Raw genomic sequence first — 15512 nt, forward strand, 5'->3', positions numbered from 1 at the left:
TCCTATTAACCTGTAAACTGAGTCGTCTTTAGTCGTATTGTAGCTATGGCTATATTGTTGTGTGGTCATAGACTCATAGAGGTATCCAGCCATAGCTACATAAGTAACAGTGCTGTCACAGTTACAGTGTATGAAGCAGAAGAAACGTTTTCTCACAGTGCAGAGAGGAGTCATTAAGTCAGATTGTTGCGGCGATCTATCAGAGGGCATTCAGCTACCCCAGTGTGGAAGAGTAACGACTCCTCGGGGAAAGATCATTTCAGCTCAGGGCAAACGTCAGGGTAGGAACGTAGATCGACCACTAAACCAATAGCTTTGATTTCATGCTCAGCTCTCTCTTTACCACAGCAGACCAGTACATGCACCTGCTGCCCATTCATAAAATGTTCATAGTAAAGCATCAGTACACTGAGAGGTAGCTGTTGTTTCTGATTAAACTGATTTTTGTATTCTATCCAGGAAGTTTACAAGGAAGTAAAGCAACCTTCAAACTTTGTTAACTGCCAGAAGTCAAAGCTCAGCAAGTCCCAACAGGTCCTGTTACAGAGGTGAAAGGTCAGCAGTCTGTAGAGCTGCAGAGTGAGTGATTGGAGGAACCTGCACTTAAGTCACTTCAGTTAAATGTTTCTATAGCACCAGCTGTGCTAACGACACTTCAGTTATGTGAGTGCCTGGTCTGTGATGTCTGGGAAAAGACGCTGTTACTAACAAGACTGTTAGTCCAGACACAGAGGTATACCATATCCAGGATTACAAAATAAAACAGGAAGTGACAGTAACAGTAACTGAAATTAGATTAGAGCTTAACCTCTGAATATCTATCAGATCTTTGGTGAACCAGTCAGGATCTGGCTGTTTTTTCCCACATCCATATTTTACTTTCCAAATGAAGCAATATTTGTCTCACAGAACTTCAGTTTTTAGTGTTTCCTGCTCCTAACTTTGTTCCTCTGCTTTTGCTTTAGGCTGCAAATCTGGAGATGAATCCAACGGACAACTGAATGGAGGTAACTCTGCAGTGAGGTCAAAAAGATCTATAATGACACGACTGGAGGGTCACAGCTCCACAGTTGGTTCTTGACTGAAAAGCTTTGGTTTGTTTCTGCTGTAGAACAGCCAGGAGGTGAAAACCATGCAGATCAACAAATGGAGCTCCAAGAAGGTAAGAAGGGGGGGAGGCGGTCCTGGTGCTCTCACAGCAGAGGTTCAACATCTGGAACGCCTGTGAAATAGTGACATATTTGGAAATATATGGTAGAGACCATGACAGTGTTACCAACACTGTGCAGACGGCTATATTTCAAATTTAAACCTGTGAGGTCGAAGTCGTCATCATGGAAGATGGAACGTTAACCAGAAATGTGATGTGAAATCAGCTCAAAGGGACTCTAGTAGTCATGCAAAGAGTGATCCTGCAGCATGAGGGTCTCGGAGCTCTCACATCCAAAGACAGCCTGTCACAGTGTCACATGTCACAGTTCTTTAAGGTTTGTCAACGATTGTTTCTTTGATTTTGTTAGAACCTCAAGAGGCAGCAAATGAAGGGAACAGAGACCACGAGGCTCCACAGGATGAAGGTTTGGACTTTGGCTCACTCACAAACACAATGAGATAAGATGACTGACACACTCAGCAGCTACACTCTGATGTGCTGTTTCCACAGATGAGCAGGGAGATGCACATCGAGACAACGAGGACCAAAACCTTCTACGTGGAGCAGGTAGTGTTCGTGTCTGCTCTGTGGTGCACTGAGTTAGCAGACATTGATAATCTGTAGAAATATGAATAAAAATGTCATTTTAAAGTAGCACTTTGGTCACACCTTAACTGTTTGAGTCCACTGTGATGGTGAACAGACACTGAATAGAAAAATGAGAAGTATTTGATGTCCAGATACTTACAGCTCTAACTGTGCTGCACACACTCTGGTGAAGAGGATTAAAACCTGCATTCATCTGTTTCACAGTCGAGAAATCGCTGTTGGATCGTTTCTGAGAAAAATGTTTTGTCTGCTTTTCTTTTAGAAAACCAGGAGCACCGCCCTGCAGGTGGTGCAGAGAAAGGCGGAGGCAGCGTGCAGGCAAACACAGGCTAAACTGAGGATGGGTTCATTGTTCGACTGCACTCACACACGCTGTAATCAAGACGACGGCTGTGCGGCCGACACACCAGAGGCATCGCCAGAGTCGTTTCCTGAAGAGTTTAAACCTTTTTATTTGCACAGTTCAGTTTAAAATGACCTGTTATTGGCTCTTTCTTAGTGCCAACGAGTTCTTCTCCAGGCTTGGCTGACTCAGTGAAACCTACTGTAAAATCAGTGAAAGATGCAGAGAGCGGGCGGTGCTGTCTGCACTGTGTGAACATCAGAATGACCCAAAACGTTCTGTTTGAGCTCTGCTTTTGCTTCAAGATGCCAAGAAGGACAAAACGATCAAATGAACTGTGAGCCGGTGAAGCTGCTGTGACTGACTGAGCTCAGCTCTCCTCGAGCAATAAAACGGATTTCGTGTTTTTATTGTTTTCCAGCTGAACTGGGTCCGATCAGCTGCACTGTTTTCTTGTTTGTCACTTTATTTAAAGAAAAGATTCTGAACTTTAAGAGTCTTCAATCCAGAATTTCATAACTTAATGCTGTTTTAGATGTTAGCTGACATCTGCTGTACGCTGTAAATACAGATTATAGGAGGCTGAATCCATCTTTGCTGTGTGAGAATGAGGAGCAGTGAATTGGTGCTAGAAGACTAATAATGATGACGATGATTCGGCAGCATGTAAATGTAGTGTTGCTATGAACATGTTCACAACAGTTTTTTACTTCATCTTTTATATATTTATTTATACATTTTAATTTGTGTGCCTTCGATACACAGCTGGTACAGTAACACACTGACAAACACGAAACACTGGAAATTTAGGGACAGAGGGGCGAAAGAGGCAAAAGGACAATTTATGCATGATCCATGTGGTCAGATGTTCATATGCTGTGCTCACTGACACTGTGTAGCTGGTAATACTGACCAGGGAGCAGAAAGGAAGCAACGTTTTGCAGGTAATTTCAGATGCATCAGCTAAACAAACACAAACTGTTTCTATGCAGTCAGTGTGTCTGACAGCTAAAGGTCCAACTCACAGAGAAACGAAACTAACTCCACTCAGAGATGGAGAAAGATGAGAAAGGAAGAAGAGAGCTTCGATTTAAAGGGAAGGAGTGCTCATTTAAAGCTTACATGTCAGTCCTCATGTTTTTGAATCAGTCCAACAGATCAGAACTGTCAGAGTTATTTTCCCAACTGGACCATTACTGCATTTGTTATAATGGTCCACTTGAGTCCACGAGTCGGAATTTATTAAACTTTTTTATTTATTTATTTTTTTAATTTTGAGTTTGTACAACCACAACGTAGGAGACCGGGGGACGGAAAAGAGAAAGGAGGCGAGGAGATGAGGCACTCCCCCAGCAGCTGGCTAGGTCAAAGCACTTTCCCCACGCTCCCCCCACCCCCCAGTGCCCCGACTGTACTCATTTTTCTGTTTAGTTGTATTATTTTATTTTTACATTAATATGGGCACAAGGTTCAGTTCCCTTTGCATCAAACCAGTGGAGCTATTTTTTTATTTTATTTTACATTTCAGAGCTGGTACTTTTTTACTTTGACTTGAATAAAGAGGTTGAATCAGTACTTCGGCTTTTACTGGAGTATTCTTTAACACAAATATCTGTACTTCTACTCCAGAGTGTCTGTACTTTTGCCACCTCTGGTTATTCCATGTTTGTTGGAACTTCACAGGATTTTGGATAACTGGTGCTACAACATGCGTTGGTTCACTTTGGAGCCTCATTTCATCCTAAAACTAAAGGAGAGTTTAACAGGATATTTAAAGAGCGTGCTCAGTTTGTGTTAGCTGCAGACACACAGCCAGCAGGACCTCCTTTAATGATGCTTCCAGCTGCAAACATCACATTTCAGACTTCACTGTAAACACAAAGGTCTCTTACTGTCACACCTGCTCTCCGGCGTGTCGACTCTCTCTGCTCTGCACGTGTCCATGAGCTGACCACACTTACAGTCATCACCACAACAGCAACACAACGGGCAGCTAATGGTCACAGAAGCACCGAGCACTCACGGCGTTTCCACTGAGCCTCGTCTGGAGCCCGAGAGCGTCTCCTCACTCAGAGAACCTGGTTATGGATTACAGATTACATCATGACCTCGGTTCTTCTGAAGAGTCCGTGTGACTGTTGTAAAGAAATGTACAGTAATAAATGTGCATGTGTCCTCTGTATGTATATTTATATTAACTGTGTTAACACAAAGTGACAAATGTCGATCAGATTACTGTAAAGAATCAATGAATCTGCTGTTCAGCACTTGCACAGACTGGGATTAAAAGTTATTTTAAATAAATATTACTTTCATTTACTTCTAAAATATATTTCATTTGTGCCATGGTGACACACCTGACCAACACGTATGTCCTTCCTGTGGTGATGTCAGTACGATAGAGTCGGGAATCCCTAACACGTGAGGATGATCAGCTCAGGAGGGGGAATTTAAACCTGGACATTTGTGGGACTGGGTGACCCTCGAGGTGACCCTTTTTTTAACCTTTGTTTTTTTAAATTGAGAAACTTTTATTTTTTTAAATTTAGTTTTATTTTAATCGGTAAACAGATAATTTGTCTACCATTACAGAGGTGAGGGAGGAGACGCGCAGCTTCAGCTTTCATTCTAAACTGTTTCTTAGATCGTGGCTCAAGAGTTGGGAGTTCGCCTTGTAATCGGAAGGTTGCAGGTTCGAGCCCCGGCTCGGACAGTCTCGGTCGTTGTGTCCTTGGGCAAGACACTTCACCCGTTGCCTACTGGTGGTGGTCAGAGGGCCCGGTGGCGCCAGTGTCCGGCAGCCTCGCCTCTGTCAGTGCGCCCCAGGGCGGCTGTGACTACAACGTAGCTTGCCATCACCAGTGCGTGAATGGGTGAATGACTGGATATGTAAAGCTCTTTGGGGTCCTTAGGGACCAGAAAAGCGCTATATAAATACAGGCCATTTACCATTTCTGAACTGCCACTCGACTGATTACAGACAGTTATTGAACACTGAAATATCATTTTCAAACGGCTCTGAAATATGATTAAAGCTTTTATCTGTTCGGACAAACTGTAGCCTCAAACATCAGATTCAATACTGAGTGCAGAAGTGGTTTATTTAGTGTTCTGAAAGTTAGAATGAAATAACTGGTATATTAACCATCGGGAACATCACTACTGCACAGGCGGCATTAAACATTCCCATTGCTGTGCTGTGAATGTGAACGCTCGTGTTATTATTAGAAACCATGGATGCAGTCAGAAACACCTGAAAGCAAACACACAGGAAGTGAGAGCTCAGCTGCTTCCTGTTTGCTGTCAGGCTGCAGCATCTCACACTGCAGCAGATCACCTGAGAACAGCTGTGTCCTCTGACTCAGGTACAGCTGGCACATACAGATGTTTCTGTTCCATCATTATGAAACTAAGGCTCCATCAATAACACACCAGCGAAACATTAAAACTATCTCAGCATGAAGGACCAACTGGAGTTTCTGCACTGTAATACTGTCACATGACTTCAGTCCTTTCAGCTTAGGACGCGTCTCAGATGCGTAAAACCTGTGTCAATATCTCATGCTTTAAAAATATTTTTCAGACTCACCTGTTCTTAATGGAGCTGCTCACACCAGCCGAGTAATTTCGCTGGATGAATTTGCAGCACTCATTTTCTCGAACCAAGCTCGATTTTCCTCCTCTGGTCCCAAATCTGCCAACGACAGTTCAAACCGCCCTTCCTTTTCACCTTCAGGACCAGCTCATCATCACGCCATGTCAGCTTCACTTCTTTTTCCCCATGTGTAGCTTACACGTTTGAATCCATAAAATTCTGAATTTGATGTCGTTTTTACGCAGCACGTTCAGTCTGTAGCAGCCTTAAATGTCAGGTTTGGTTTGGGTTTCAAGCTTTTTCATTGTTGTTCTGGCTGCCTTTGTGTCTGCGTCATGTTTGTAGCTCCTGCTGTCTCATCTTCAGAAACTGGCAATTGCTTTTCTTTGCGTGCCTCCCTCTGATTGCTTCCTCCTGTGTTGTGCTCATCAGTCAGTGCTCTGTAGGCTGTACAGTATATATAATGTCTTTGCTTTGTCTGTTTTTGCACTCTTTTCTTGTGGTGTTAGCTGCAGCTGCTGCTTTCACACAGACACAATGCTTCATGCACTTTATACAGAACTTCATATGCAGAGGTCATTTTCTTGAGATCTGAAGATGAACCTATGTGATGACATCACAGAGCATAACATTACCTAAAATATGAACTAGGAACCTTTTTTTTAACATTCCTGTTTTGTGCTAATGTAGTCGTTCCTCATGTCGAAATCATTGTGATGACTCGGGGGTTGTTCCCATGAAATCAGGGACTTTGGCTCACTGCTAACATCCATATAGTGATAAAATATATGTGATTTACTTTGCACTTTGATTCGTGCCTTTTTAGACATGTATGTGCTGACACGCCCACCGAACAAGAGAAAGCCTACCACAGCGTGTGGCACTGATTCATCCTCAAACTGAATCAGGTGAACAGACATCAAAGGAAAGGAACTAATGAGGGCAAAGCATCATAAACCACTGAAAAATTAACAAAGAAGTAAAACCAAGACGAAAAAAGTCTGACGACAGCTCACAGCATGCATTGCCTTTTAATTATTACAATAACAGTGGTCCAAAAAAACTGTTTGCACTCTAAACCAAATAACTGGTTGGGTCGTGTTTAGCTGCAACAACTTCAATCAAGCATTTAAAATAACTGTCAATGAGTCTTTTACAGCTGTGGAGGAATTTTGGTCCACTCATTGTTGCTTAATTTTTGTAATTTAGCAGCATTGGAGGGTTTTCCAGTGTGAGATGCTGTGGCATGACCTCTACCAGGTCATGCCACAGCATCTGAGTCGGATTCAGGTCAGGACTCGAGCCCTGACAGAAACCGAGATGCAGGGAGACTCAGGGAAACGACGCAGGGAAATACACAGAATGACGGATGGAGATTACGCATGAGCAGACCAGCAACGCACCCAACAAAACCCAGGGCTTAAATACACACAGGGCAATCAGGGAATGGGAGACAGGAGGTAGACACGGCTGGGATTAATTGGACATGACGAGACAAGGGGAAGCGAAACACTGACAAGAGACACGGACCTTCAAAATAAAACAGGAAACACACCGACTGAACTCTACACAAGCAAACTTAACACAGACTGGGGAGACAGAACATAGGAACATGAAACGTGGAACAGGAGAGTGCAAAGGACACAAAACACTAGGGATAATCATAAACAACCCAAAATAAACAAAACCACAGAATAATAAACATAAACACGCAGTCCGCAGACTCCGGACCATGACAAATGTTGTGACCTTAGAAGTGGCTGTGCTGCTTCCTCTTCTTCACTGTGAGAGTCAGGATTTGCGTCATAAGGTTACAGAAAGCGGGTACTTCATAACAGAAAAATGAGAACTGTTGCCCTGATTTCTGTTTTTTGACCAGGATATGTCCTTCAATGCACACACTAAACAAAAGTGTAGGATTGCTTTCTTACATTTGTGCAACATCCCTAAAATTAGAAATATCCTGTCTCAGAGTGACGCTGAAAATTTCTCCTGTATTGGCTTCCCTTCATTGGCTTCCTGGGAGGCAGAGCCTTCAGTTTTCAGGCCCCTCTTCTGTGGAACCAGCTTCCAGTTTGGATTCAGGAGACAGACACTATCTCTAATCTTTCAAGATTAGGCTTCAAACTTCTACCAACGTCTACCAACAACTGCTCACACTGCCAAACCAACTCACCGGACAATTATATCCACGCTCTTTGGTTCTGTCCACCAGTTCAGAAGTTTTGGCGCGAGATATGTGAAGACTTATCAAAGTGTCTGAAATGTAACATTCCAACTTCCCCTTTAGTGTGTTTGTTGGGCAGCTTAGATAATGTCACTACGGAAAAGAATATAGCCCATATGGTTTTCACTGCCCTATGCATAGCCAAGAAAACAGTCCTCATGAACTGGAAAAATAAAAATAATCTTAATTCTAACCAATATAGAAATTATCTATTAGATTACATTAGTCTTGATACAGCCTCTGCCAACACATCAGATCAATTGCTCTGGGCTCCTTTGATCAGCTCCATCACCTAGTGGGGGTGGGGGGTCATAGTTTGGTCCCACCTTCACTGTTGTGATTGGTGTGGGGGTAGGGACAGGCTTAGGACATCGGGGGGTTCCCCAGGAGCATCTTCCTTGGGGGGCTAAACCCGGGGTAGCGGTCATGGCCAATTAAGGGCTCTGTTGGCTCTTAGGTGATGGTTTCCTCGTGGCTGCGTGCAGCAGGGCTAGGGGAGGGTCTGTGCTGACGGACGTGGGTTACTGACCTGGTAGCCTGGCTGCCCCTGGGTGGGTCCGGGACGGGCGTGAGGTTCTAGGGGCGCTCCGTCTCTGGACTGGGGCCCTGGCCGGGCCTCAGGGGCTTGGGTCCTGGTTGGTGTGTTGCCGGGGTTGTGGGTGGGTGGGTGTATGGGGGCCCGGTCCTGGCGCAGGGTGCCGCCGGTGCATCGAGCCACCTGGGGGGCTCTTCAACTGGTGGGGGAGGTTGTCACATCTTGCAGGAGCTTTCCTCTCTTCAGGAACTCTCTCTGCAGGAGGGGGAGATACAGGAGAGGTGGAGGAACATCTCAGCCTGGGCGTCTATTGTCTTGTGTAGTCTGGAAGATGAGTGGATGATGGGGTGGGTGCAGTTTTCTCTGTGGTGGGGTCGGGTGGACTGTCCCGGGCTCTGTGGGGCCGGGCAGCGCTGCTGCGCTGGGCCCCGGTCTGGATGGGCCTGGGCCCCCCTTTCCCTGGCGGGTTGCAGAGTATGGGGGTGCCTACTGGGGTCAGCGGGGAGCTGGCCCCAGGGAGGGTCAGTGCCCCTCCCTTCCTTCCCTCCCATCTCCAGCTGCCTCCCTCTTCCCGCTCCACCACAATCACCCACACATGCAGGGCCTTGGGGTAGGGGTGTGTCACCAGGGTGCAGAGGAGACATCCCCCTCTGTCCCCTTCTGGCTGCCTCTGCCTCAATTTTATCCCACAACTTAGACATTCACATTATTCACACTCTCATTACACATACATATAGGATCTTGGGGGTGGGCACGCCACACAGAATCCAAATTACCATCAGGGTGTACACCTCACCCCTGGCGTCGTGCCCACCTCCCAATTTTAAATACACGTAGACATTGAGGGCTAGCAGGAGGGGCTATGCGCTTACCTGCTGCTCTGGCAGGTAGCTCCATGCCCTCCTGGGTTTTAAATGCACCTTAGAACACACATGCATCAACACTACATATGAGCGGGTGGAGGGAGGTTTGGAGTCTTCACACACCCCCGTTCTCTGCGGCCTGCTGGAGCGGGGGGGCTGGGAGGAGGAGTTGGCCGTCCGACTGGGGTCTGGAATGTGGGGCCTCCTGCTGCTGCGCGGAGTCGGGGGTCTGCTTCTCCCCACCGCAGGGAAAAGGGGTAACACCACCTGGGTCTGGGTGCAGTTTCCCCCTCCAGGGGCAAGGGTACCCAGACCCGGTTCTTAGAGTACGCTTGGGGAGTGTGATTGTGTGTACAGTGTCTCTTTATGTCTGTCTCCACGTTGGTTGAGTGTGGAATAATTGCATATGAGAGCATGAGGGTGGGAATGGATGTTTGTATCTGTGTGTGCCTGTATGTCTGTGTCTATATGTCAGGTTGGGTATCAGACGCCACCTCTCTGGGGACATCTCAGGCCCTCCAAGTTTTGGAGGCCTATCTCCCCCCACCACTTCCCCTGCCAGTGGCAGACGCCCTCAGACATTGGTGCGTTGGTGGTTCTCTGTGTCCGGGGATGGGCGTCCAGGTACCCACCGGCTCACTCCTTGGCGGCTGCTTATCGGGGCCTGGAGCCTGGGGCTCGCTCGGGCCACTTCGGAGGCGGGGTGCCCTCGGCCTCTCGGCCTGGGGCTCGGTCACTCTGGCACAGCTGGCTGCCGTGGAGCTCACGGGCACGTCACTGCAACCCCCCCTGGCTTCTGCTCCGCGGCTGCTGAGTGACCCCTCATCTGGGACTCTCCTCAGCTCTTTCTGGGATAGTGGCGCGGCTGCCCCTCTGTTGGTCTCTTGTGTTCTGGGGGCCTCTGGACGTCTGGAGTTTTGATCTCCTCCATACCTGCTTCATGCCCTGGAGGACGGGGCAGTGGCCCCCCCACACCCTCTAGCAGATCATTACATGAAGGAACCTTTTAAAAAAAAAACAAGCGCGTTCATGCTCACAGGTGTACACACGGGTGCTCACACACACAAACTACACCCTTTTTGGCTCCTACCTCAAAGCACACTGTGCGCTGTCGATCTTACGTGCTGCACAATAATGTCTAACATTTAGTATTTACTGTCATATTCCCATAGATCATTGTGATGTTGTTTATTACTCTCGTTTTCTTCTGCTTGCTTTCTTCTTTCTTTCTCAACAGGTGATCCAGGTGATCGATATATGTATTTTTGTCTGCTTATTCTGTTGGTTTTGGTTTTTGCCCTTTTCCCGTCCCTCTTCCCGCTGTTTTTCTTTCCCTCTTTCTTTCTCCCTTTCCTTCCCCAGTCAAGTCTGTCCCGTATTCAGCAAGTGAAAATAAAATAAACAATAAAGGTGAATCAAATGGACCATTACGGCAAGGCTGGGATGGTCCATTTGGTAAAGTAAATCCGTTGGGCATCTTTCTTCGCCTTTAGACAATAATTCTGATGGCAAAAGAACCAAACGGGACAGGTTAAAAAAATAAATAAATTAAAAAAAATAAATAAATAACAGTGGTCCAAAAAAACTGTTTGCACTCTAAACCAAATAACTGGTTGGGCCGTGTTTAGCTGCAACAACTTCAATCAAGCATTTAAAATAACTGTCAATGAGTCTTTTACAGCTGTGGAGGAATTTTGGTCCACTCATTGTTGCTTAATTTTTGTAATTTAGCAGCATTGGAGGGTTTTCCAGTGTGAGATGCTGTGGCATGACCTCTACCAGGTCATGCCACAGCATCTGAGTCGGATTCAGGTCAGGACTCGAGCCCTGACAGAAACCGAGATGCAGGGAGACTCAGGGAAACGACGCAGGGAAATACACAGAATGACGGATGGAGATTACACAGACGAACCAGCAACGCACACAACAAAACCCAGGGCTTAAATACACACAGGGCAATCAGGGAATGGGAGACAGGAGGTAGACACGGCTGGGATTAATTGGACATGACGAGACAAGGGGAAGCGAAACACTGACAAGAGACACGGACCTTCAAAATAAAACAGGAAACACACCGACTGAACTCTACACAAGCAAACTTAACACAGACTGGGGAGACAGAACATAGGAACATGAAACGTGGAACAGGAGAGTGCAAAGGACACAAAACACTAGGGATAATCATAAACAACCCAAAATAAACAAAACCACAGAATAATAAACATAAACACGCAGTCCGCAGACTCCGGACCATGACAAATGTTGTGACCTTAGAAGTGGCTGTGCTGCTTCCTCTTCTTCACTGTGAGAGTCAGGATTTGCGTCATAAGGTTACAGAAAGCGGGTACTTCATAACAGAAAAATGAGAACTGTTGCCCTGATTTCTGTTTTTTGACCAGGATATGTCCTTCAATGCACACACTAAACAAAAGTGTAGGATTGCTTTCTTACATTTGTGCAACATCCCTAAAATTAGAAATATCCTGTCTCAGAGTGACGCTGAAAATTTCTCCTGTATTGGCTTCCCTTCATTGGCTTCCTGGGAGGCAGAGCCTTCAGTTTTCAGGCCCCTCTTCTGTGGAACCAGCTTCCAGTTTGGATTCAGGAGACAGACACTATCTCTACTTTCAAGATTAGGCTTCAAACTTTCCTTTTTGCTAAAGCATATAGTTAGGGCTGGACCAGGTGACCCTGAATCCTCCCTTAGTTATGCTGCAATAGGTGTAGGCTGCCGGGGATTCCCATGATGCACTGGGTGTTTCTTCTTCACTCACCTCTCTGCATTTAAACATTAGTTATTTTTAACTTCTGTCTCTCTTCCACAGGGTGTCTTTGTCGTGTCCTGTTTCTTCCTGTTAAAAGGGAGTTTTTCCTTCCCACTGTTGCCAGATCAGTCCGTCTCTCTGGGCTGGGCACGTAGTGATGATTATGGAGAATGTAGATAATTTACATAAACAGGAAAATCAGCAGCTGGCGGAGGACCAACAACACTCTTGATTGGTTTGTAGTTTATTTGGAAAGTGTATGTTCTCATTTTAGATATGTTGTCATGGTTTCGCTGAGTTCCACCTCAGTGGAGCCCACATCAGGCTGATCCGAAGGGCCAGCTCTGTTCTAGGATGCCCTCTGGACCCAGTGGAGGTGGTGAGTGACAGGAGAATGGTGGCTAAGTTGTCATCCCTGTTGGACAACATCTCCCACCCCATGCAGGAGACTGTGACAGCACTGAGCAGCTCCTTCAGTGGCTGCGGCACCCACGGTGTGGGACGGAGAGATTTCGCAGGTCTTTCCTCCCCACTGCTGTCAGACTCCACAAGAAAGACTCCAACTGATCAAACACACATGTGCAATAACACTAAGTGCAATACTCTTTTTCCGACAAAGTTGTAATTTTACTCAGTTGTATAAAGTATCTGTATTCTATTTTTATCCTATTGTATATTTTATTCTATTTATTCTACTGTATATAGTATTTTATTTTGTCTATTCTGTACAGTTGTGTACTGTATTTTATTCTTATTGTATTCTAACTTTTGCACTGTCCACTTCCTGCTGTGAGAAAACAAATTTCCCACGTGTGGGACTAATAAAGGTTATCTTATCTTATCTTATCAACACACCTGTCATGCTCACCTGTCTGTGATCCTGGATAATCACTCAGCAGTATTGAAGACCACAACTATTCTTCACCACTTTGTCTGCTAACCTGTGTTAGTAATACGCCTCCTTTGCTTCTTGTGGTTTATCTTGTTCGTGTTCACTTAATCCAGTCTGTCACATGTCCTCAGGTCTCCCCTCCTGACCTCTCTCGTGCTGTTTCAGAGACCACGCCCCACGCACATTTCCCCGTGCACTGTGTTTCTTTTGGGTTTTGTACATAAAGCCTAGTTAAGATTGATTCCTGCTGTCCGCGTCTGAATCTGCGTTTGGGTTCACATTTACGTACTGGCCCCCAGGCCCGTTCCATCCATATACTCTATGATGGCCAAAGAAGGGGGCACGAGGAGGCACAATTCCCCCTGAAATATGAATGCCTGTGCATAGAACCTGTGCACTATTAAGCTATTTAAGCAGGATTATCATTTTTAGTTACGTAAAAAGACTCAAAACGTTTCACATAATAAAGTAAATCAGTTATTTTCTACACAGAAACGTCCTTCTTGTTTGATGATGAACCTCACTGAAGCTGGGGCTAAAACAGTCTTAAACTAAACTGCTGTGATCTTTTCCACCAGTGGGAGAATATCTGCACTTTATCAGCCACAAACAGTAAGCTACAGAATGAACCAGGGGGGCATCCAGCAGAGGTCAAAGGTTAAAGTGCTTGGAATATAACAGGAAGGAAAGATGAACTCTTGACCTTTGCAGGATTATTTATATTATATATTATTTATATCAGGCTCTAGTTTCAGATGTGAGTAACATGCTCTTGCTCGCTTCAGCTATCAAACTTTCCTGTGATGAGCACTCGCCACAAAGAGCACCGACGTCTGTCTCACACTCACTTTACTTGTCTTTTACAATAAAACAACAATCAGTGGAAACTATGGACCAATATAATAGCAGGATATCGCCCTCCCTCTCTTTCTTCCTGAGTTAATGCACTCCTTAAAACATTGTTTATTCCAGCTCTGTTTTCCAGAATGAGCTCAGTTTTTTTTTCCAGCATTGCAGACACACGTGTTTACTGCTGCTGCACGGGGGCCTCGTACCTGCATCAACCAGGTTCTGTAAGGAAGGAGCTGCAGGTGTTTCTGAAAAGTTGTGACAGTTGGCTCACATGCTTTAGAGCCCACAGGGAGCGCCGACACACTCAGAGTGATGCAAACATCAAGAGAAGCATCAGAGCGAACGTTACAAAGATCCAGCAGTCATTATGTCTTTGTTCTGGTGTCTGCAGCAGCAGACGGAGAAAATTAAACCCGATGGTATGATCACAGACTCGTCTCTCTCCGTAATAAAATATCAGGCGGAAGCTGTGATCTTGTCAGCTGTTGCTGGTGCCAACACCGCCTGACTGTTCTCACTCTCATTTGCAGCTCTGTTCCACAAACAAGTGGCAGGGGTGTGGTCTCTGGCTCAGGGGTGTGGTCTCTGGCTCAGGGGTGTGGTCTCTGGCTCAGGGGTGTGGTCTCTGGCTCGCTGCAGTGGCTGAGGGTGGAAGGGATTGCATTAAAAAAACTTTTATATTTCCCCAAAGATCCATCCTCTAGTGTTATTTTGGTTTGTCAGTGTTGTTTATGTTCACGTGTATGCAGACGAGTCCATAATAATGCATACCTGGCAAATTTTGACTTAACCCTCTACTGCATAGCGTTGCCCTGAGGCAACAAACACCAGTCTCATCAATGCTACCAGGCACATCTCTGTCCAATAAAATGATGAGTTGAAGGTGGGGACTGGGGACAAGGGACGATGCAGGGTGCCAGGGTACAATGGTACATCAAAAGCGATGTGCCGCAAATGCAATGTGCACCTCTGCTTCACCCCCGACTGCAACTGCTTCCTGAGGTTCCACACTGAATGAACAAGACAGATCCCTGAGAGATCCCTGATCCAATGTTGGATGTATTTTGGTGTTTTATTGTTCTGTAAAATGTTTGCATTGTTTATTTGTTGTTTGTTTATTTGTTCATCCTTGTTGTACTAATACAACTTATTATAGAATAACTTGGTGTTGGACTACCCTTGTCGCACAACGTTGCCTTGATGCAACAAACCAATATCTGTTTGGGGTGAAATTTTATGATTGATATATCATTAGGGACCCCAAAATAGGGTGAAATATTTTTTTAGAGGGTTTTAAATTACTGAGAAGTTTACTTAAAGCTAAGAAATATTTTCTTCCACAATGATGCCTGTCGTACATCGTCTTATTATCTTTGGAGATGCCCGTGTCATTTCCAGTCAAAACAAAAGACTTACTGGTTGAATAAAAGTACCAGAGGTACGAATAATTATGGGCTTGACTGTATATTTATTTTCTGTATTTAAATTTTGGGAGCTTTTATTTTGTTTGTGTGACCTTTGACTTCCCACTAGGTCACTTCCTGTAGTTTCACACTATTCTCTAGCTGTGTCCCAGAACGTCGGCTGCATCCTTCGGAGGACCCGGCCTTCGCGGTCTACGTGGGCCGGGTCCTTCAAAGACCGAGAAGGCCGGAAGTGCGAGGCTGTGAAATGGGAC

General features: G+C 45.5%; 1 protein-coding gene across 3 annotated transcripts in view; it reads left to right on the top strand.

Moving 5' to 3' along the window:
- Window positions 1–3689, top strand: part of LOC116314952 (butyrophilin subfamily 2 member A2-like) — a 28831-nt gene extending 25142 nt beyond the window's left edge. For all 3 annotated transcript variants that reach the window (XM_031733103.2, XM_039600275.1, XM_039600276.1), the window contains exons 8-12: window positions 966–1007; window positions 1112–1162; window positions 1521–1577; window positions 1664–1720; window positions 2025–3689. In XM_031733103.2, coding sequence (XP_031588963.2) covers window positions 966–1007; window positions 1112–1162; window positions 1521–1577; window positions 1664–1720; window positions 2025–2095 — 278 coding nt within the window. In that variant the 3' untranslated portion in view covers window positions 2096–3689. The remainder of the gene's footprint in view (window positions 1–965; window positions 1008–1111; window positions 1163–1520; window positions 1578–1663; window positions 1721–2024) is intronic.
- Window positions 3690–15512: the final 11823 nt, after the last annotated feature.

This window comes from Oreochromis aureus, linkage group 16 (genome assembly GCF_013358895.1).
Source record: "Oreochromis aureus strain Israel breed Guangdong linkage group 16, ZZ_aureus, whole genome shotgun sequence".
NCBI lineage: Eukaryota > Metazoa > Chordata > Actinopteri > Cichliformes > Cichlidae > Oreochromis > Oreochromis aureus.